The 23,068-nt window shown below is 36.4% G+C and overlaps 1 protein-coding gene across 2 annotated transcripts in view; it reads right to left on the bottom strand.

Moving 5' to 3' along the window:
• Positions 1-23,068, bottom strand: part of DENND4C (DENN domain containing 4C) — a 174,902-nt gene that overhangs the window by 125,611 nt on the left and 26,223 nt on the right. For both annotated transcript variants that reach the window (XM_037851100.1, XM_037851099.1), the window contains exon 2: positions 10,434-10,755. In XM_037851100.1, the coding sequence (XP_037707028.1) occupies positions 10,434-10,738 (305 nt within the window). In that variant the 5' untranslated portion in view covers positions 10,739-10,755. The remainder of the gene's footprint in view (positions 1-10,433; positions 10,756-23,068) is intronic.

Here is a 23,068-nt window from a genome sequence, read left to right as displayed (position 1 = left end):
CTGGCAGCCAGTCTTCAGGAAGAAAGCACTGCCTTGATGATGCCTTGCAATTTGTACATTTTCCTGGCCTCAACCATAAGTGAAAAAAATCCCATTATTTAAGCCAACCCATTTCATGGTATTGCTTTGAGCAGCCTAGGAAACTAAAACATGTTCATTATACTACATTCTATCATTTAGGAGGAAAGGATACTGGTGTTTACAAACTGTTATGTCAACTTTTCTATATGCTTGAAAAATTTCAAAAAACAAAAAAGCTGGAAAGAAAACATTTGTAAGTCAATGACTTTGATAATGGAGGAAGAACTTTATATGGTAGTCGTGATTCTGTATTTTAACACATACAACAAATATTACTCTCTTAAAATAAAAATCATACACCATCACCAAGTGGGGTTCATTCCAGGCATGCAAGGATGGTTCAACATAAGAAAATCAATCAATGTATTACAACACATTAACAAGTCAAAAGGGAAAAATCAATTGATCATCTCAATAGATGCTGAAAAAGCATTTGACAAAATCCAACATCCATTTTTGATAAAAACACTTCAAAAGGTAGGAATGGAAGGAAACTTCCTCAACATGATAAAGAGCATATATGAAAAACCCACAGCCAGCATAGTACTCAATGGTGAGAGACTGAAAGCCTTCCCTCTAAGATCAGGAACAAGACAAGGATGCCCGCTATCACCACTGTTATTCAACATTGTGCTGGAAGTGCTAGCCAGGGCAATCCGGCAAGACAAAGAAATAAAAGGCATCCAAATTGGAAAAGAAGAAGTAAAACTGTCATTGTTTGCAGATGATATGATCTTATATCTAGAAAACCCTGAGAAATCGACGATACAGCTACTAGAGCTAATAAACAAATTTAGCAAAGTAGTGGGATACAAGATTAATGCACATAAGTCAGTAATGTTTCTATATGCTAGAAATGAACAAACTGAAGAGACTCTCAAGAAAAAGATACCATTTTCAATAGCAACTAAAAAAAATCAAGTACCTAGGAATAAACTTAACCAAAGATGTAAAAGACCTGTATAAAGAAAACTACATAACTCTACTAAAAGAAATAGAAGGGGACCTTAAAAGATGGAAAAATATTCCATGTTCATGGATAGGAAGGCTAAATGTCATTAAGATGTCAATTCTACCCAAACTCATCTACAGATTCAACGCAATCCCAGTCAAAATTCCAACAACCTACTTTGCAGACTTGGAAAAGCTAGTTATCAAATTTATTTGGAAAGGGAAGATGCCTCAAATTGCGAAAGACACTCTAAAAAAGAAAAAGGAAGTGGGAGGACTTACACTCCCTGACTTTGAAGCTTATTATAAAGCCACAGTTGCCAAAACAGCATGGTACTGGCACAAAGACAGACATATAGATCAATGGAATCGAATTGAGAATTCAGAGATAGACCCTCAGATCTATGGCCGACTAATCTTTGATAAGGCCCCCAAAGTCACTGAACTGAGTCATAATGGTCTTTTCAACAAATGGGGCTGGGATAGTTGGATATCCATATCCAAAAAATGAAAGAGGACCCCTACCTCACCCCCTACACAAAAATTAACTCAAAATGGACCAAAGATCTCAATATAAAAGAAAGTACCATAAAACTCCTAGAAGATAATGTAGGAAAACATCTTCAAGACCTTGTATTAGGCGGCCACTTCCTAGACTTTACACCCAAAGCACAAGCAACAAAAGAGAAAATAGATAAATGGGAACTCCTCAAGCTTAGAAGTTTCTGCACCTCAAAGGAATTTCTCAAAAAGGTAAAGAGGCAGCCAACTCAACGGGAAAAAATTTCTGGAAACCATGTATCTGACAAAAGACTGATATCTTGCATATATAAAGAAATCCTACAACTCAATGACAATAGTACAGACAGCCCAATTATAAAATGGGCAAAAGATATGAAAAGACAGTTCTCTGAAGAGGAAATACAAATGGCCAAGAAACACATGAAAAAATGTTCAGCTTCACTAGCTATTAGAGAGATGCAAATTAAGACCACAATGAGATACCATCTAACACCGGTTAGAATGGCTGCCATTAAACAAACAGGAAACTACAAATGCTGGAGGGGATGTGGAGAAATTGGAACTCTTATTCATTGTTGGTGGGACTGTATAATGGTTCAGCCACTCTGGAAGTCAGTCTGGCAGTTCCTTAGAAAACTAGATATAGAGTTACCATTCAATCCAGTGATTGCACTTCTCGGTATATACCCAGAAGATCGGAAAGCAGTGACACGAACAGATATCTGCACGCCAATGTTCATAGCAGCATTATTCACAATTGCCAAGAGATGGAAACAACCCAAATGTCCTTCAACAGATGAGTGGATAAATAAAATGTGGTATATACACACGATGGAATACTACGCGGCAGTAAGAAGGAACGATCTCGTGAAACATATGACAACATGGATGAACCTTGAAGACATAATGCTGAGCAAAATAAGCCAGGCACAAAAAGAGAAATATTATATGCTACCACTAATGTGAACTTTGAAAAATGTAAAACAAATGGTTTATAATGTAGAATGTAGGGGAACTAGCAATAGAGAGCAATTAAGGAACGGGGAACAATAATCCAAAAAGAACAGATAAGCTATTTAACGTTCTGGGGATGCCCAGGAATGACTATGGTCTGTTAATTTCTGATGGATATAGTAGGAACAAGTTCACAGAAATGTTGCTATATTATGTAACTTTCTTGGGGTAAAGTAGGAACATGTTGGCAGTTAAGCAGTTATCTTAGGTTAGTTGTCTTTTTCTTACTCCCTTGTTATGGTCTCTTTGAAATGTTCTTTTATTGTATGTTTGTTTTCTTTTTAACTTTTTTTTTTTCATACAGTTGATTTAAAAAAGAAGGGAAAGTTAAAAAAAAAAAAGAAAAACAAGGAAATAAAAAGATGTAGTGCCCCCTTGAGGAGCCTGTGGAGAATGCAGGGGTATTCGCCTACCCCACCTCAATGGTTGCTAACATGACCACAGATATAGGGGACTGGTGGTTTGATGGATTGAACCCTCTACCATAGGTTTTACCCTTGGGAAGATGGTTGCTGCAAAGGAGAGGCTAGGCCTCCCTATGGTTGTGCCTAAGAGCCTCCTCCCGAATGCCTCTTTGTTGCTCAGATGTGGCCCTCTCTCTCTGGCTAAGCCAACTTGAAAGGTGAAATCACTGCCCTCCCCACTACGTGGGATCAGACACCCAGGGGAGTGAATCTCCCTGGCAACGTGGAATATGACTCCCGGGGAGGAATGTAGACCCGGCATCGTGGGACGGAGAACATCTTCTTGACCAAAAGGGGGATGTGAAAGGAAATGAAATAAGCTTCAGTGGCAGAGAGATTCCAAAAGGAGCCGAGAGGTCACTCTGGTGGGCACTCTTACACACACTTTAGACAACCCTTTTTAGGTTCTAAAGAATTGGGGTAGCTGGTGGTGGATACCTGAAACTATCAAACTACAACCCAGAACCCATGAATCTCGAAGACAATTGTATAAAAATGTAGCTTATGAGGGGTGACAATGGGATTGGGAAAGCCATAAGGACCACACTCCACTTTGTCTAGTTTATGGATGGATGAGTAGAAAAATAGGGGAAGGAAACAAACAGACAAAGGTACCCAGTGTTCTTTTTTACTTCAATTGCTCTTTTTCACTCTAATTATTATTCTTGTTATTTTTGTGTGTGTGCTAATGAAGGTGTCAGGGATTGATTTAGGTGATGAATGTACAACTATGTAATGGTACTGTAAACAACTGAAAGTACGATTTGTTTTGTATGACTGCGTGGTATGTGAATATATCTCAATAAAATGAAGGAAAAAAATTATATTTTGTGGCATATATGGCATTTGTTAGGGAATATCAGATTTTACATATTTTAATTTAAAATCTTTTCCAGAAAAATATTTTTAATAAATGTCTCATCCCAGTTTATGAGATCATCAAAAGGCTACAAGTTTGGCAACAGAGTTTCACATTAAACTAAATGAGATAGGTGCTTTTCCTTGTAGTGGCTAACAGGTTTTCCTAACCTCACTAGAGTACCTAACTGAGGGGAAAAAGGGGAAGACAGGTCAAAAAATTTAAGTCACAGATATCAACAATTATGTGATCTGGAGATAAACATTTGCCATCATTATAGCTAAAAGACCCTAATGATAACCACATCCTCTATCAAACCTGCATCAGTCTACTACCGTAACAGAAATTAGAAGCCACAGGGAACTATAAGATGTATATGAAAGTGTCACTTGCCACTGAAAGTAACTAAGTATAATTATCTAAGTCATTGTTTTACTGTTAAGTTGTGTACCCCTGTGCCAAGAGCAACAGTAACCTTTCAAAGAATCACATCTCTGGTGGCTTTAAGCTGTATGTACACCAGAAAAACATTCTTGAATTTAATCCATTCCTGTGGGTGTGAACCCACTCACTGTAAGCAGACGTTTTGATACAGTTTCTCCAGTGAAGAAGGTGTGGCCCACCTCATTCAGGATGGGTCTTAATCCTATTACTGGAATCCTTTATAAGTGGAGAAAAATTCAGACAAAGAAAGCCACAGAGGAAGCTGCCAGAAGCTGAGATGAATAGAACCCAGAAGAGAAGAGAGAGACCAGGAGATGCCACCATGTGCCTTGCCATGTGACAAACTAAGGACCAAGGATTGCTGGCAGCCATCCCCAGAATGCCTCAGTCTTCAGGAAAGCATCACCTTGATGATGCCTTGATTTGGACTTTCTTTTAGCCTCAACACTGTAAGCTAATAAAGTCCCATTGTTTAAGCCAACCCATTGCACAGTATTTGCTTGAGCAGCCTAGGATACTAACTCGACATACTTTCAGTTATGACTGTGTAGAAGGGGGTATTATCAAAAGATGGCCTTTAAAAGATGGCTAAAAGAGGAAACAGTGGAGGCTGAAACACAAGATAAATACCTTGTTGGTTTCCTTTCAACTCACATGGATATTAGCAAAAATCATATCCTATACCCATCTTCCTATGGGTATTAACGATCTTCTTAAGAAAACTACAGAGAAAATAAAAAGAACTGACAGTAAACTTATAAAATGTCCTGAATCATTCTACTCTGACCAATAATTTGTGTTCATACCCATCCTAATTTCCCTTTCCTTCTCATAGAAAAAAATACCCTTCCCCATTAAAGACCAATCCAATCTTTTGCCACTACCTCTTCAATCTGTTTTATAATTTTATTTTATAAAATATCTCCTCTCTATCCTGTATTTCCAACCCTTTCTTCTCCAGTGGTTTCTCTCCTTCAAAACAAAGATGTACAAAGCTATCCCCTGGGCGAAAGTTTAAAAAACAGCCCTTAACTCCATGTATCCTCACTCCCCCATGTATCCTAAGCCAGTGCTTTTGGGGATTTTGTTAAAGTGCAGATTCTGATTCAGTAGATCTAGCATAGCACCTGAGATTGTGAATTTCTAAGAAGCTCCCAGTTCTAAGGACTATGGTGACCCATGGACCACTCTTTGAATATGAAGGCCTTTATCCTCTTCTTTTAAGGTCATGCTTCTAAAAAGAAATTTCTATTACCCCAATTCCCAATCATTTTTCAACCCTTCCTTACCTAGCTCCTGGGCCAAATAATCCTATAAAGTTTTAAGATCACCATCCTAAATGTATTCACTTGAAGGAAAACCAGAGAAGCTAAATAGGGTGGTCAATACCAAAGACATTAAGTGGATATGCATAAAGGCCATGGAATACAAGGACAAAAAATCGTCCTTTGGCTTTGGAGAGCTGACCACAATGAGGACTTTAACACAATTTCACTGAAGCTCTATTACAACAGTGCAGGTGGGGACGATGGTCAAATGCCACAGCTCACTACCTTTCTTAGTATCTGAACAACTATCAAAAGACTAACCAGCAACCAACTTCTCATGAGACTAACCAGCAACCAACTACTCATGAGACAATTAGGGTAATGTGCATATTAAGGAATTACTCAGTCGTTGTTTTTTTTTTTTTGGTATTCTGGGCACTATGCTTATATTAAGAAAGAGTCCTTTTTGAGATATAGTCTGAACAATTTATGAATGAAATGCTATGTCTGGAATTTGCTTTGAAATAATGCTATGCACAGAATATAGATTAAAAAATAATATTGACTATTAGTTAATATTTGCTGAAGCTGAGGGATGGGAACATGGGGTTTCATTATACTATTCCCCATAGTTTTGTATATATTTTTAAACTTTTCCAATGTGGGAAATTTCAAATTGAAAAGGAATCCAAATAAAAAAGAAGGAAGACCTGAAAAACTACTCTATGACCAATAGCAGTACTAGACATAAACGTCCCTATAAAAATATGTAAAGCATTAAACCTGAGACTAATGTAAAGATATTGCAATTCCCAAAAACATTAAAAAAATCCGCAAAAACTGCTCTGCACACTAAAAAAAAGTTAAAGAACCTTATGGAATAAAATATTAATGATAGATGTAAAAGATCAGAGAAGAAACTTGGCAGCTGAATAAAATAAAATGTGCATTAGCAGAGTCTGATGACTTCTTTCTCAGAACTTTGAAAGATAATGACATGCTACAGAACTCAGAAATCCATAGGAACTGGCCTGTAGTACCATATGGCTAGTTCCTGAGAGCCAAACACTTATCCAAATTAAAATGTTAATTTATATAAATTGCATATATCTCCAACATATATCAGGGATGACGTTAAGAGTAGCATAGGGGTCAAGAACACAGACCTGAATGGTTCTGCCATTACTAGCTATGTGACCTTGGGCAAGTTACTCTATTTGCCATATTCTCCTCATTTATAAAGTAGGCAAATAATAGTATTTACAATATAAGGTAGTTTCGTGAATATTTGGAAGCTACATGTAATGTACTCAGAAAAGTGCCTGGTACATATTGCATATTACCTAAGTGTTATCAACCATTACCATGTAACTGTTATCACAGGCCTGGCAGTGAGCAAGACTTTGGAGCAACCCCTTCAGTTTCCCCTCAAGAATTTTGATCTCCAACCTAGAATTCTATGTAAAGAGAACTATTAGCAAACATAAGAAACACTTTTAGACAATATCACAAAATATTTACCCTTTTGGCATCCTATCTCATGAAGCGATTGAAGGAGGTGCTTCAACAAAACCAAAACAAGGGAATTAACTAAGAAAACATGAGATCAAGCCCATAGTGGATCCAGTTCAATTAAAAGACAAGGCTATCGCAGGATGACAGCCATGCACCAGGAAAGAGCAGCTACCTCAGAATGGAGGAGTAAAGAATGCTCCAGCGAGTGTTTTACTTGGTACAAAATTTATATTTTCTGTAGCACACTATCTAATGGAACCTGTCTTGTCAGTTTATTTAAACAATGTAATGACATAGAAGCTAGAATATGAAATGAAATCTTCTTACTCTGTACAGGTTAATGTAATACCCCAGTACATCCCAGAACATTCTGGGCAGAAAATACAAAAGCTTTGCAAAGTCCCCTTGAGGAACTGGGGGAAAATGTGGAACTATTAAACTTCCCCACTTGGGGAATTACTGCTATTCTCTTAAGCAATAGGGGCTCCCTATTTAATAAGCCAAACCCTTGATCTAGAGGCTTTGCCCTATGAAACTTATCTCTCAAATGGTGAAGCTAAGCCTACCTATAACTATGCCTAAAAGTCACCCCCAGAGAACCCCTTTTGTTGCTCAGATGTGGCCTGCATCTTTAAGCCAACTCTGCAAATTAACTGACTACCCTCCCCACTACATGGGACAAGACTCCCAAGGGTGTAAGTCTCCCTGGCAATGTGGGACATGACTCCCAGTGATGAGCCTGGCCCTGGCATCATGGGATTGAGAATGCCTTCTTGACCAAAAGGGGGAAAAGAAATGGAACAAAATAGTTTCAGTGACTAAGAGATTTCAAACAGAGTAGAGAGATCATTCTGGGGGTTATTCTTATGCATAATATAGATATACTTTTTTAGTTTCCAGTGTATTAGAATAGCTAGAAGGCAATACCTTAATCTGTTGAACTGTAATTCAGTAGAATTGATTCTTGATGATGACTGTAAGAATATATAGCTTTTATCATGTGACCATGTGATTGTGAAAATCTTGTGACTGACACTCCCTTTATCCAATGTATGGGCAAATGAATAATAAAAAAAATTAAATAATAGGAGAGGATAAGGGGTATGGGATGTTTTGGGTATTCTTAGTCTTATTTTTTTATTTTATTTTATTTTTTGGAGTGATGAAAATGTTCTAAAATTGATTGTGGTGATGAATGCACAACTTTATGATGATACTGCGAGCCACAGATCGTATACTTTGGATGGATTATATGGTGTGACTATACATCAATAAAACTGCATTAAAAAAAAAAAAAAAAAAAAAAAAAAGAATGCTCCAGGAAGAGAGAAGTCTGAAGAGATAGAGAACAGGAGAAAAGTCTTCAAGGAAAAAAAAAAAAAAGTAAATGCCTAAATAAATTTAAGGATGTGTTAAAGCTAAGGTATATAGAAAAAGAAATAAAATATCAAAGAATAAGAACTAACTCTAAGAAACACAAAAAGATAACAAAGAAATAAAATCATGGTACATATGATTCAGCTATGAATAATGCTCAGTCACAATAATGTAAAAATTTAACATTAACCAAAAATTTTTATAGAACTATATCTAACCAATGTGGGGAAGGGAAAACTGGGTGGGTATAGGAGCAGATGTACTTGTTGGGTAGAAGGTGATAAGAAAACAAAATTTTCACTTTCCAAGGTTGGAAAACAATATAAGCACATTATTTAAAAATACAGAACTATAAAAGTAGTAATAGCTAGTACTTACTATGTGCCAGGCTCTAATTTAAGAACTTTATATGTATTAACTCATATACAAGTCACATCAACCCTATAAATAGATACTATTATTCCTGTTTTACAAATGAAGAAGCACAGAGAGGTTAACTAACTTGCCTGATGTCAGTATCAGAAGAAAACAACTAAAAGAGTTGAAAGTGACTGCCTTCGAAAATAAGAATTAGGGCTGGGGAGAGGTAAGATAAGGGAATGTTTGTTATATTTCATTATAAGCTATGAAGACCTATTTGACTTATTAAACTACTTAAATGTATTACCTTAATAAAACATTAAAATTAATTTAAAATGAACAATAAAAATACTAAGTTGGGAGAAGTGATAGGAACAGGTTAAAAACAATGATCTCATCCGTAACAACCTCCAATCCATTTTACACATTGTTGTCAGAATCAACACTGTTTTCATATTATGTCCTCACTTAAAAACCTTCACTATCTCCTTATTTCCTATTGCTTTAAGCTTGTTTTATGTTTGATTTCCAAGGTCCTCAATAAAATTGCCCATTCTATGTATCACACCTTATTTTTTATTCCTCCTAAACATGCATCTTCTAAAATAAAGTCAAATGCCTCAGTATTCTATTCACTTCAGCCTCACAACTTGTTAATGTTGTTCCCTATGCCTGAGATAATTTTCATTTTCATTTCCAACTATTCACATTTTTCACAATAATCCATGCCTATTCACTGAAACTGTCTATGACTCTTTCAATATTCAGTAAACTCTTCTTCCACTGTATAAGTCGATATCATACAACTTATTGCTTACCATGCTGTCTTGCACAGGCTGCCTCTGTTTTACAAATGTTAGTCTTGTCTCCACAAACAAAAACTTCTTAAAGGCAAACACTGTCTTATAATTCTAACTTCCTGGGATGCTCTCAAATACATACAATCTGTTTTTACTAATGGATGGTAATTATAACAAACAAAAAACCTTAATATATGACAAGAATGAATGGTATCAATTATTACAGGTATTCTAAACATACATCATACTTACAGAAGAGTCAATGTCAGTATTTTTGAAAAACATCTTTTACTGTGGACTAGATACTAAATGCCTCATGACAACTACATTCCTTCCAAGCTCTAAATGCTCTCCCCAGCACTAAAACCATATAGCACAATTGAATTTTTTAAAAACTGAAATGCTCCTTTGTTAAATGAGATCAGGGTTTCACAAAAACTCATTTCATAATTGAAGTAGCCAAAAAATATACTGTCTTTTATTATAACTTCCAGCTCTTTTATGTGTAATTAATAAGTTTATCTGCTAAGTACTTCCAGAAACAGAATCACATTTCAGGCTCTAATGCCTTCATTTCAATAATCTTTTGAAAGGAAATGATTCAATGATTCAAGTACAATGCAGAGTAATTCAATAAGGGTGTGTAGAGATACATAATATCTGATTATTCTTGATTCTGAAGTGAGAAATAATAATAAAACTATTAACGATTTCATATTTCTCCTCCCATGTACCTTTTATTCCCTTTCATATAGCAAAAGAAAATAAGTCATCGTACCCAATATCGGTAAGGGGTGGTTTATCTCGCCCTCTCTTATAACAGAGGAAAAGTTCTGGGCTTTTCAGACTTCCATAGTTCAAGTTTGCTTGGAGAGCTGATGGAGTGGCTTCAACACAGGTGTAACCTTCAGGGACTGTCTCCCCAGCTGATTTGATAATAACAGCAATATCTGTAATTGGAGCTTTAGGTCCAATTGACTTAGTATCTAAACGATTTATTTCTTGATCCAAAAGAGTAGATGTATCAGTAAGACCTGCTACAACAAAGTAGTCTGTCACTCTTGGCCCTTTGTCTTCTATCATGGCTGCTATTATATTTCCTAGAAAAGAGAAAAAAGGCTAAATTAAATAAAATACTTTTATCTTGACTCACTAAAATTAAAATATCCTTAGTTAACAGGGATCAACTAGCACACTTTCCAGTTGGATTTATAATCAAACTGTTGTCATTTTGTAGAAGCAGCCAACTTTGGTACCACTTTGTAAGCTTTTACCTTCTACAAAGTACCTGTTTACAGGACCAATCTATCAACTCATCGGTAAGGCAACAGTGTTCCTTTCATATGCCTAAAGCTCTATTAAGAATGATCAAACCCTCATAGTGAGCTAAGGTGCTTTCCTATGACAAAATGCACTAAATCAATATTCAATCCATTTAAAACACCATTCTCTTAAGCTACAGAAGAATGCCTAGAGATAAATTTTACATTGAAACAAACTAATTGAATGCATCTTGACTTAATCAAGTCTAACACAGAATAAAGGAAATAGTCATAAACATAATTAAGCCAGTCTCTCAACAGTCCAGTTAAGCTTTTTGTTCCTTGTAGATAAGAAATGTAACACACAGTGTAAAATAAGTAAGTTTAGGGATCATTAAATATTTCATATATAAATATTGAATAGAGCTTAACAAACTACAGTCAAAGAGAAGAAAATGCATGTAAAATACACATTGAGATTTAGGAGGCACACAGTAGAAACCCAGACAACATGAATATTCAGTCATGATTTCTATGATCTTTAAATTCGATTTGGGTTAAGTCCATTATTAAAGATAAAATTAAGATTCTGAGGTTTTAAATATTTCCATGGATTTTTATGTGCTTTGTGAAGACAACTTTATTGATGGTATAATTTGCATACAATAAAGTACACATTTAAAAATGTACAATTTTATAAGTTTTCACAAATGTATATACCTTTGAAACCTTTATACAATCAAGATAGTGAACATATCCAACATCATCCAAAATTTCCTCATAATATTTCATCATCCTTCTCTCCCATCCCTCTCCAAGCAACAACTGATCTACTTCCTGTCACTATCAATGAGTTTCTAGAAGTTATATAAATGGAATCATATAGTATGTACTCTCTTTTTGTCCGATTTTTCTAATGTCTGGTGTATTTTACTCATAATTGTTTTGAGATTGATCCATGTTGTATGTATCAATACCTCTTTCCTTTTTATTGCTGAGTAATATTGCATTGTAAGATTATACCAAAATATGTTTATCCATTCACCTATTGTGGAAATTTTAGTTATTTCCAGTTTAGGGCTATTAAAAATAAAGCTGCCATGAATAGTCATGTATAAACCTTTATTTGGACACATGCTTTAATTTCTCTTGGGTAAATTTCTAGGATGAAATGGCTAGATTATCTGGTAGATGTAGGCAGTTCCAAGAAACTGCCAAATAGTTTTTTAAGTGAGTGTTCTATTTTACATCCCAACAAGCAATGTATGAAAATTCCAGTTGTTCCACATCCTCTTCAACATTTTATGTGGTCAATCTAAGATTTGGGATATAATCCAAAGGTGCTGCTGATGGATTGGATGTATGAAGGAAAAAGAAAAAGCCAGCATGATTTCCAGTTTGTGGTCTGATCAACAGGGTGAATAGTAGTGCCATATACTGAGAGGGCAAAGTCTGATAGAAAGATAGATTTGTGGAAATAAACCAAGAATTCTGTTTTGGACAGGGAAAGCTTGAAATGTCTATTTAAAAATTTCAAGTGAAGATGTAGACAAGGCAATATAATATGGAGTATGATGAAAATGTCAAGGTCATAGTCAATAGCAAATTAATCATTCTTATAGCAATGGAATTACATAAATGATGAGTATTGATAAAGAAAAGGTCTAAGATCTAAGTGTAGGCCACTCCAACCTTTAGAAGTAAGGAAAGAAAATCTAGAAAATAAGAAGGAAGCATCATAAACCAGAAAAGAATCAGGATGGTATAGCATCTGGAAAACCAAGTGAATTTTTTCAAAAAAAAGGAGAAACTGATCCATCGTGTCAAATGCTGACGAGAATGCAGAGTAACATAAGGATTCAGAACACTGACAAGAGTAGTTTTAATTTTGTGGGGGAAGAGCACAGCCTGGAGTGGTTCAAGAGAAAATGCAAAGTAAAAAAGCAGAAATACCGAGTATAAGCAATTCTTTTTTACTGTTTTCACTAAAATTAGAGGGAAAGAGAATGTGTATATGTGTATATATGTGTGTGTGTGTGAACTGAGACTTATTTAAGAACGATGTTACTACAGCATGTTCATTTAATTAGAAAAATGACTCAGTAGGGAGGCTGGAGAAGGGACTGTGGAAAGTTGGCATAGTAGGAGTTTCAGGACTGAGTCCTTCCACCAAAACAACTATTCACAGGCAGGAACTGTCTGAAACAACTGTTTTGAAACTCTGTAGGCCAGAAGAACACTGAAGAGCATCCAGGGAACAGTGGGAGGAAGAGGCTGATAAATTACAGTAAAGAACAGTAAACTGTTCTCTCCGCATAGTGGCTACTGACACCCATCTCCCGCTCTCACAGCAGGCTACTGAGGATTCCAGCCCCTGGTTAGCTTCCCGGTGAAGGATGCAAAAATCCTATTTCCCAACAATGGGTGGGCACGGTTGATCATTGATGATGGCTTTTGATTAGCAACTTCAGATCTCTGGGGACTCAACTCTGAGGTCAACCATTGTTTCAACCTATCCTGGAAAAAGGCAATGGCAGCCATTCTTTCAACCCTTCCCTTCCCCGAATAAAAGCAGGGTTAACATTTTTTCAAAACTCCACAGACACCGCAGTGGGGGTGGGGTTGGAGACAAAGACACTGCACTTCCTCAGGGCTGAGGGGGACAGTCAGCAGAAGGGCAACATTTGCTAGGCAGGCCAGAAAGCTCAGCTCAGCATTGGGGATTCACTGGAGAAGCTCTTGGCACCATTCCTGATGCCTTCCCAGGGGCACTTTGGACCTGGTCTGCACCCCATCATGGGTCCCTGGCCCCATTTTGGCTGATAAAGACTCACCTGGAAAGTGATCTCCAGCATGCCCCCTTCCAAGAATTTGCTTCCAAGGCAAAAGCAGCTTGAAACAATGAAAAGAGTGTACAAAACTACAGAGGCAGACAGTCTAGGGCAAAGGCTTGCCAGCTTCAAACATCCAGGAGAAAGACATCTGTCTGCTGGGAAACAGAGGGGACAACCAGACTCCTGTAAACAGGGGAGCTCCAAAACAACTAACAAGCAAAAGCCCAGGACAAGACAGAGGCCCAGAAAGACAAGGAAAACCCTGCACACTGCATTTGGCCATGGACAGACCTCCTTAATAGGAGGGCTGAAGTTCAAGAAAGTCTATGTCTTATCACCAGCTGCTTACAAAATCAAGAAAACAAAATGTCAGGGAATAAATCCCAGAGTTAAGATTTTAAAATATTAAATATACAGTGTGAAACATGAGTACAAGACAAAGAAACAGGAAATGATGGTCCATCCAAAGGAAAAGGGAAAAAAGTCAAGAAAACACCATCAAAAACAATGAGAAAGTGGACATATAGAAAAAGTCCTTTAAGAAAAAGATATTAAAAATGCTTAAGGAGAAGGAAAACACAGAGAAGTAACTAAAAGATATCAGGAAAAGCAAGGAATGAACAATATAAGAGTCTTGATAAAGAGATAGGAATTTTAAAAAGGAATAAAACAGAACTCCAGGTATTGAAGACCTCAATAATTGAAATGACAAATCCCAAGGAGGGTTTCAATAGCAGATTGGAGCTGGTAGAAGAAAGAATCAGTGAACTTAAAGACAAGATACTTCAAATGAGTCAGGCTAAGGAGCAAAAAGAAAAAAGAATTATTGAAAGTGAAAATAGCCTAACATACCTCTGGGAAACATGGATAGACACTTTTCCAAAGAGGAAATACAAATGGCCAAAGAACACATGAAAAGATGCTCAATATCAATAGCTATTAAGGAAATGCAAATCAAAACCACAATAAGATATCATTTCACACCTACTATTATGGCCATTATGAAAACAAAACAAAACCAGAAAACAGTAAGTGTTGGAGAGAATGCAGAGAAACAGAAACACTTATTCACTGCTAGTGGGAACACAGAATGTTGCAGCCACTCTGGAAGGCAGTCTGGGAGTTCCTCAGGAAGCTAAGTGTAGAACTGCCCTATCATCCTGTTACTAGGTATATACTCAGAAGAACTGAAAGCAGGGATGCAAACAGACATTTAAACAGCAATGTTTACAGTGGCATTATTCATAATTGCTAGGGGAAATTGCCCAAGTGTCCATCAATAGATGAGTAGATAAACAAACTGGTATATACACATGATGGAATATTATGCAGCTATAAGAAGGAATGGAATCCTGATGCATGCAACAAAGTGGATGAACCTTGAGGACATTATGTTGACCGAAATAAGTCAGACACAAAAGAATAAATATTATACGATCTCACTAATATGAACTAAGTATAATGAGCAAACTCTGGGAGTTACATTCTAGAGTATAAGTAAACAGGAGATAGAAAGAGGGTAGAGGGAAAATGGGATCAAGCACATGCTGACCACATGTCTTCTGAGCAAAGAGAGATTGTACAGATGCCAGCAGCCTTTCTTCAGAGAAGCTTGGATGCTTAGTGCTTGGACTGTCTGAGAGTGAAAACCCAAAGGAAGATAGTTGATGGCAGTACTGACAATGAAACCAATGGAATCAGTGACCTTCAGTGATGTAACTATCAACTTTACCAAGGAAGAGTGGGCCATGCTGGACACAAACCAGAAAAAGATGTTCAGAGATGTTATCCTGGATAATATTAATCATCTGGTGTTCATGGGATATCAGGTCTGCATATCAGAAGTGCATTCACAGTCAGAACAAGGAGAACTGTGGAGAGAAGGATTAAGGTTTCTCCAAGTATAGAGTTCAGACAGGGAAAATGACCATAGAAAAGCAGAAATGATAAACATGCAACATATCTCTAAGAAGGACACATCTACCAACCAGACAAAGGAAATTTCTCACACTGAAGAGGATCCCCTTGAAAGTAATGATTTGGGAGAATATTTCACTCAGCCCACAATGACTGACATGGGAAAGAAACCCAATGTAAACAAACAATTTCAAAGAATTCTCAATTATCATTCATTCATTGGTCAAAATAAGAAAATTCAAACTGGGTGTAAGTCATATAACTGTCACCTATGTGGCAAAGTCTTCAGAAGTAGTTCTGGCCTTATACAACTTGAGAAAATACACACTGGAGAAAAGCCATATGGCTACCATCTATGTGGGAAAGACTTCACTGGTAATCCTACCCTCAGACAACCCAAAAGAATTCACACTGGGGAGAAACCATATGTCTGCAGTATATGTGGGAAATCCTTCAGTTATTGTGCTACCCTTAGGAAACATAAAAGAATTCACACTGGAGAGAAACCCAATGTCTGCCATATATGTGGGAAATCCTTCAGTTTTTGTGGTGGCCTTAGGCGACATGAAAGAATTCACACTGGGGAGAAGCCATACGTTTGCAGTATGTGTGGGAAAGCCTTCAGTTATTGTGGTAACCTTAGGCGACATGAAAGAATTCACATTGGGGAGAAACCCAATATCTGTAATATATCTGGGAAATCCTTCAGTCATTGTGGTGCCCTTAGGAAACATGAAAGAATTCACAGTGGGGAGAAATCCAATATCTGCAATATATGTGGGAAATTCTTCAGTTGTTTTGGTACCCTTAGGCAACATGAAAGAATTCACACTGGGGAGAAACCATACGTCTGCAGTATGTGTGGGAAATCCTTCAGTCATTTTTGTAATGTTAGGCAACATGAAAGAATTCACACTGGGGAGAAACCATGTGTTTGCAGTATATGTGGGAAATCCTTCAGTCATAGTGGCACCCTTAGGAAACATGAAATAATTCACACTGGGGAGAAACCCAATATCTGCAATATATGTGGGAAATCCTTCAGTTGTTTTGGTACCCTTAGGAGACATGAAAGAATTTACAGTAGGGAGAAAAACAATGTGCCAGTTTGAATATATTGTGTCCCCTAACCACCGTTATCTTTGATGTAATCTTGTGTGGGCAGACATTATCAGTGTTGATTAGATTGTAATTCTTTGAGTGTTTCTTTGGAATGTGCCCCACCCAGCTGTGGGTGATGACTCTGATTGGATAATTTCCATGGAGGTGTTGCTCTGCCCATTTGGGGTGGGTCTAAGTTGAGTCACTGGAGCCATATAAATGAGCTGATGGACAGAGGGAACTCAGTGCATCTGTGAATGTTGTTTTAAAGGGGTGCTACAGCCAACAGGGACACTTTGAAGAATGCACTGGAAATGAGAGAGGAGCTTCAGCTTACAGAGACATTTTGGAGACAGCCTTTGAAAGCAGACTTTTGCTCTGGAGAAGCTAAGAGAGGACAAACACCCCAAGAGCAACCAAGAGTGACATTTTTGAGGAACTGAAGCCTAGAGAGGAACATCCTGGGGGAAAGCCATTTTGAAACCAGAACTTTGGAGCATACACTGGCCACATGTCTTCTCAGCTAACAGAGGTTTTCTGGACACTATTTGCCATCCTCTAGTGAAGGTACCCAATTGTTGATGTGTTACCTTGGACACTTGATGGCCTTGGTACTGTAGCTGTGCAACCAAATAAACCCCCCTTTATAAGAGCCAAAAAAAAAAAAAAAAAGAAAAAAAAGAAAGAGGGTAGAGAATATACAGATGATACTTAATCTGTAAAGAATGTTTAATAAGGTTGACTGTAAATGTTTGGAAACAGAACAATACTATGTGATGGTTGCACAACACTGTAAGTGTAGATAACAATGCTTAGTGTGAGTACAGTTGAAAGGGGAAGGCTAGGGTTGTGTATGCCACTAGAAGGAAAGTTAGAAGATAAAATATGGGACTGAATAACATAGCAAAACCTATAGTGGAAGATGACTGTGATTAATTGCACAAATATAAAAAAGTTCTTACATGAACTAGAACAAACGTTTACATCACTATTACAAGGTGTTAATAATAGGGTGGTATATGGAAAAAAATACAATTAATGTAAACTAAGGGCTATCATTAACAGTGACATTGTAATATTCTTTCAAGTGTAACAAAGGCACTATACTAAAGCTAAGTGTCAATAATAGGAGTTTATAAAGAGTACAGGATTTTTTTTTTCTGGAGAAATGAGAATGTTCTCATATTGATTGTGGTGATGAATGCATAACTATATGATTATACCAAGAGCCAGTGACTATATATTTTGGGTGGATAGTATGGTGCATGAGTAAAATTGTTACAAAAAAATTTTAAGGTGAATAACAAATCATTTTGTTAACAGGTGATAAATTTAAAATGTTATGCAAATACATTTTTCTTTCAAAGAAAGAGATACCTCTGGGACATCATCAAGCTCCCCAATGTAAGTATTATGGGAGTCCCAGAGGAAGGAAAAGAAAAAGGGAAGAAGGAATATTCAAGGAAATAATGAAAGAGAACTTCACAAACTTAGCAAAAGACATGAATATGCACATCCAAGAAGCCCAGAGAACACCAAACAGGATAAACATGAAGAAAAATAGACCCCTTCATATATGGAACACCGTGAGTTCTGAAAGCTGCAAGAGCAAAGCAAAGTGTTACATACAAGGGAGTCCCAATTAGATTGAGTGCATCAGAAACCATAGAGGTTTCTCAACAGAAACCATGGAGGCAAAAAGACAGTAGGTCAAAATACTTAAAGAACTGAAAGAAAATAACTTCCAGTCAAGAATTTTACATCAAGCAAGACTTTCTTTCAAAAATGAGGGAGAGATTAAGACATTCTCAGATAAACAAAAGCTGAGGGAGTTCATCACAACTAAACCTGCCCTACAAGCAATGCTGAAGGGAGTTCTTCAGACTGAAAGGCAAGGACACTAAACAATGGTTTAAAGCAGCAAAAAAGAAATAAAGACCTGTGGTAAAAGTAACCATTTGGGAAATTATAAATAGATGAAAAATATATCCAGATAGAAATTAGAAAGCAATCAATATGGCACAACACAAAGAATCAAATAAACATAAAAGTAACCATTAATGGAAGTAAAGAACAAAAAAGGTATAAGACTTAAAAAAGCTAAATAGTAAAATGGCAGAAGAAAGTCCTGTATTAGCAGAACTGACATTACATGTAAATGGATTAAACTCTCCTGTCAAAAGGCAGAGATCCACAGAATGAATACAAAAAGCATGACTCAATTATATGCTGTCACCAAGAGACTGACCTTAAATTCAAATATACAAGTAGACTGAGGATGAAAGTATGGAAAAACCATGCAAGTAGTAACCAAAAGAGAGCTCAGTTGGCTATACTAATATCGAATAAAACAGCCTTTAAGTCAAAAAACAGCTACAAGGGACAAAGATAGTCATTACATACTGATAAAGGAGATAATTCAACAGGAAGATGTAACAATTTTAAATATATATGCACCTAAGAGCACAGTCCAAAAATGTAAGAAGGAAATACTGACTAATTTAAAGGCAGAAATTGACAGCTCTACATTAATAGTAGGAGACTAACATACCACTCTCAATAATGGATAAAACATATAGTCAGAAGATCAATAAGAAAGTATTCTACTTGAATGATACACTAAACCAACTAGACCTAACAGACATATATAGAACACTGCACCCAACAAAAATAGAATACACATTCTTCTAAAATGCACATGGAACATTCTCTAGAACAGACCATAATGTTGAGTCACAAAAAAAAACTCAATAAATTCAAAAATACTGAAATCATATAATATATATTCTCTGACCACAAAAGAATGAAGATGGAAATCACTAACAGAGGAAGAAAGGGAAAATCAACAAATGTGGAAATTAAACAACAGAGTCTTAAACAATCAATGGGTTAAAGAGGAAATGAGAAGCAAATTAAGAAATATATTGAGGTGAATGAAAATGAAAATCCAACATACCAAAAATTATGAGATCCAGCTAAGGCAGTGTTGAGAGGGAAACATATAGCTCTAAATGTTTTCACTAAAAAAGAAGAAAGACTTCAAATCAGAGATTTAATCTCAAAACTAGAAGAACTAGGAAAAAAAGAACAAACAAAACCCAAAATAAGCAGAAGGAAAGAAATAACAAAGATTAGAGATAAATGATATAGAATAAAAAAAAAAAAACAGAATCAACAAAACTAAACGTTAGTTCTTTGCAAAGATCAATAAAACTGACAAACCCTTAGCAAGACTGGCAAAGAAAAAAAAGAGAGGATACAAACTACTAAAATCAGAAATGTAAAGGGGACATTACTCCTGATCCTGCCAAAATAAAAAGAAAATATAAGAGGACACAATGAATAGCTGTATGCCAATAAAGAAGATAACCTAGATGAAAGGAACGAATTCTTAGAAACACACAAACTACCTACATTGACTCAAGAAGAAACAGATCTCAACAGACCAATTACTAGTAAAGAGATTGAATCAGTAATCAAAAACATCCCAACAAAGAAAAGCCCAGGACCAGCTAGGTTCACAGGGGGATTCTATCAAACATTCCAGTAAGACTTAACTGCAATTCTTCTTCCAAAATTTGAAGAGGAGGGGAACACTCCCTAATTCTTTCTATGAGGCCAACATTACCCTCATACCGAAGGTAGATAAAGACATCTACAGATCAATATATCTTAGGAATATAGATGCAAAAATCCTCAAGAAAATACTAGCAATCCAAACTCAACAGCATATTAAAAGCATTATACACCATGATCAAGTAGGATTTATCCCAGGTATGAAAGGGTGGTTTAATATAAGAAAATCAGAATGAAGGGGAAAAAAACACATGACCATCTCAACTGATGTGGAAAGGGCATTTGACAAAATACAGCACCACTGCTTGATAAAAACACTTAGAACACTAAGAATAGAAGGAAAATTCCTCAACATAATAAAGGGCACATATAAAAAGCCCATAGCTAACATCCTATTCAATGGTGAAAGACTAAAGTCTTTCCCTCTAACATCTAGAACACCAGGATGACCACTGTCTGCACGGTTATTCAACATGGCATGAAGTTCCTGGCAGAGCAATTCGGCAAGAAAAAGAAATATAAGGCTTCTAAATCAGAAAGGAAGAAGTAAAACTTTCCCTATTGGCAGATGATATGATCCTGTATATAGACATCTCAAAAAATCCACAACAAAGCACCTACAGCTAATAAATGAATTCAACAAAGTGACGGAGTAAGGCTGTGCTAGTTTGAAGCTGTTATGGAGCCCAGAAAAGGCCATTTTCTTTTAATCCATTCTTGAATGTGTAGACCTGGTGTAGGTGGGACCTTTTGATTAGGTTATTTCAATTGAGATGTGACTCACCCCATTCAATGTGGGACTTAATCTTTTTATTTGCGTCCTTTATGAGAGGATAAAGCACATACAGAAGCAGAGAGAGGAAGCCACTGAAGCCAGAAGCTGAAAACAACTAAACCCAGAAGAGAAGGACCAACCGACACTGTCCATGTGAGAGGTGTCCCAGATGCCAGCAGCATTTCTTTAGAGAAGGTATCATCCTGTTGATATCTTAATTTGGACATTTTCATGGCCTTAGAACTACAAATTTGTACGCAAAATTGCCATTGTAAAAGCCAACACATTTCTGGTATATTGCACCAGGCAGCTTTAACAAACTGAAACAAAGATCAACATCCAAAAATCAGTACTGTTTCTATACACAATAAATGAACAATCAGAAGAAGAAACCAAGAAAAAAAAAATCCATTCACAATAGCTTAGTAGCAAGTAGGAATCAAAGAGGAACACTCAATCATTGCTGGTGGCAATGAAAAATGGTACTGCAAATGAGGAAAACGGTTTGGCAGATTCTCAGAAAGCTAAGCACAGAATTACCATATGTCCAGCAATCCCACTACTCAAAGAACTGAAAGCAGGAACTGAAACTGATATTTGGGCACTGGTGTTCACAACGGCATTATTCACAATTGTCAAAAGATGGAAGCAACCTAAGTGCCCATCAACAGATGAATGGATAAACAAAATGTGGTATATACATACAATGGAATATTATTTAGCCTTAAAAAGGAATGAAGTCCTGAAGCATGTGACAACATGGATGAACCTTGAGGACATTATGTTAAGTGAAATAAGTCAGACACAAAAGGACAAATATTTTATGATCTCACTGATATGAACTAATTATAATATGTAAACTCATGGACTTAAAATATAGAATATAGGTTACCAGGATATAGAATGAAGCTAAAGAATGAGGAGCAGCTGCTTAATATGTGCAGAATGTTTACCTAGGGTGAGCATTTGGAAACAGACAGAGGAGATGGTAGCATGTTATTGTGAGAATAATTAACAGTGCAGAATGGTGTGTGAGTGTGGTAGAAAGGAAGCTTAGAGTCATGTATGTCACCAGAAGGAAAATCAAAGGTTAAAACATAGGAATGTATTACATAGTGAATCTTGTGGTAGACAATGTCTGAGATTAACTGTACAAATATAAAAAAGTTCTTTCATGAACTAGAGCAGATGTTCAACACTATTATAAGGAATTAATAATAGTGGAGTAATAAGAAAAAATGTATCTATTGCAAATTATGGACTATAGTTAACAGTAACTTTTTTTATTTTAAAATTACTTTATTTATCAAAAAAAATCATTTCCAAAAAAACAAAACAAAACAAAGCAATGGGAAAAACAAATATCCTGAAATAACTTCATTCCTTCCAATATACTCCTACCATACCAAAAGAAAATTAACAAACCATAGTCACATCTGAGCATTCCCATATCATTAAGATCACCCTCAATATTTTGTCTGTTATTAGATTATCGTTCCCACTTCACTAGCTGCTATCTCTAGTTCCCCTATATTCTACATACATAAGACACATTTTACATTTTCATATGGTTCACATTAGTGGTAACATAAAATAGCTCTCCTTTTGTGTCTGGCTTATTTCACTCAGCATCATGTCTTCAAGATTCATCCATATTGTCATATGTTTCACGACATCGTTCCTTCTTACTGCTGCGTAGTATTAAATCGTGTGTATATACCACATTTTGTTTATCCACTCATCTGATGAAGTACATTTAGGTTGTTTCCATCTCTTGGCAATTGTGAACAATGTCACTATGAACATCCACATACAAATATCTCTTCATGTCACTGCTTTCAGATCCTCTGGGTAAGTACCAAGAGGTAAAATCGCTGGATCATAGGGTAACTCAATATCTAGTTTTCTGAGGAACCGCCAAACTGTCTTGCAGTCTCACTAGGAATGC

Source organism: Choloepus didactylus, chromosome 10 (assembly GCF_015220235.1).
Source record: "Choloepus didactylus isolate mChoDid1 chromosome 10, mChoDid1.pri, whole genome shotgun sequence".
NCBI lineage: Eukaryota > Metazoa > Chordata > Mammalia > Pilosa > Megalonychidae > Choloepus > Choloepus didactylus.
The sequence above is the reverse complement of the archived record's forward strand: the minus strand, read 5'-3'. Positions and strand labels throughout refer to the sequence as shown.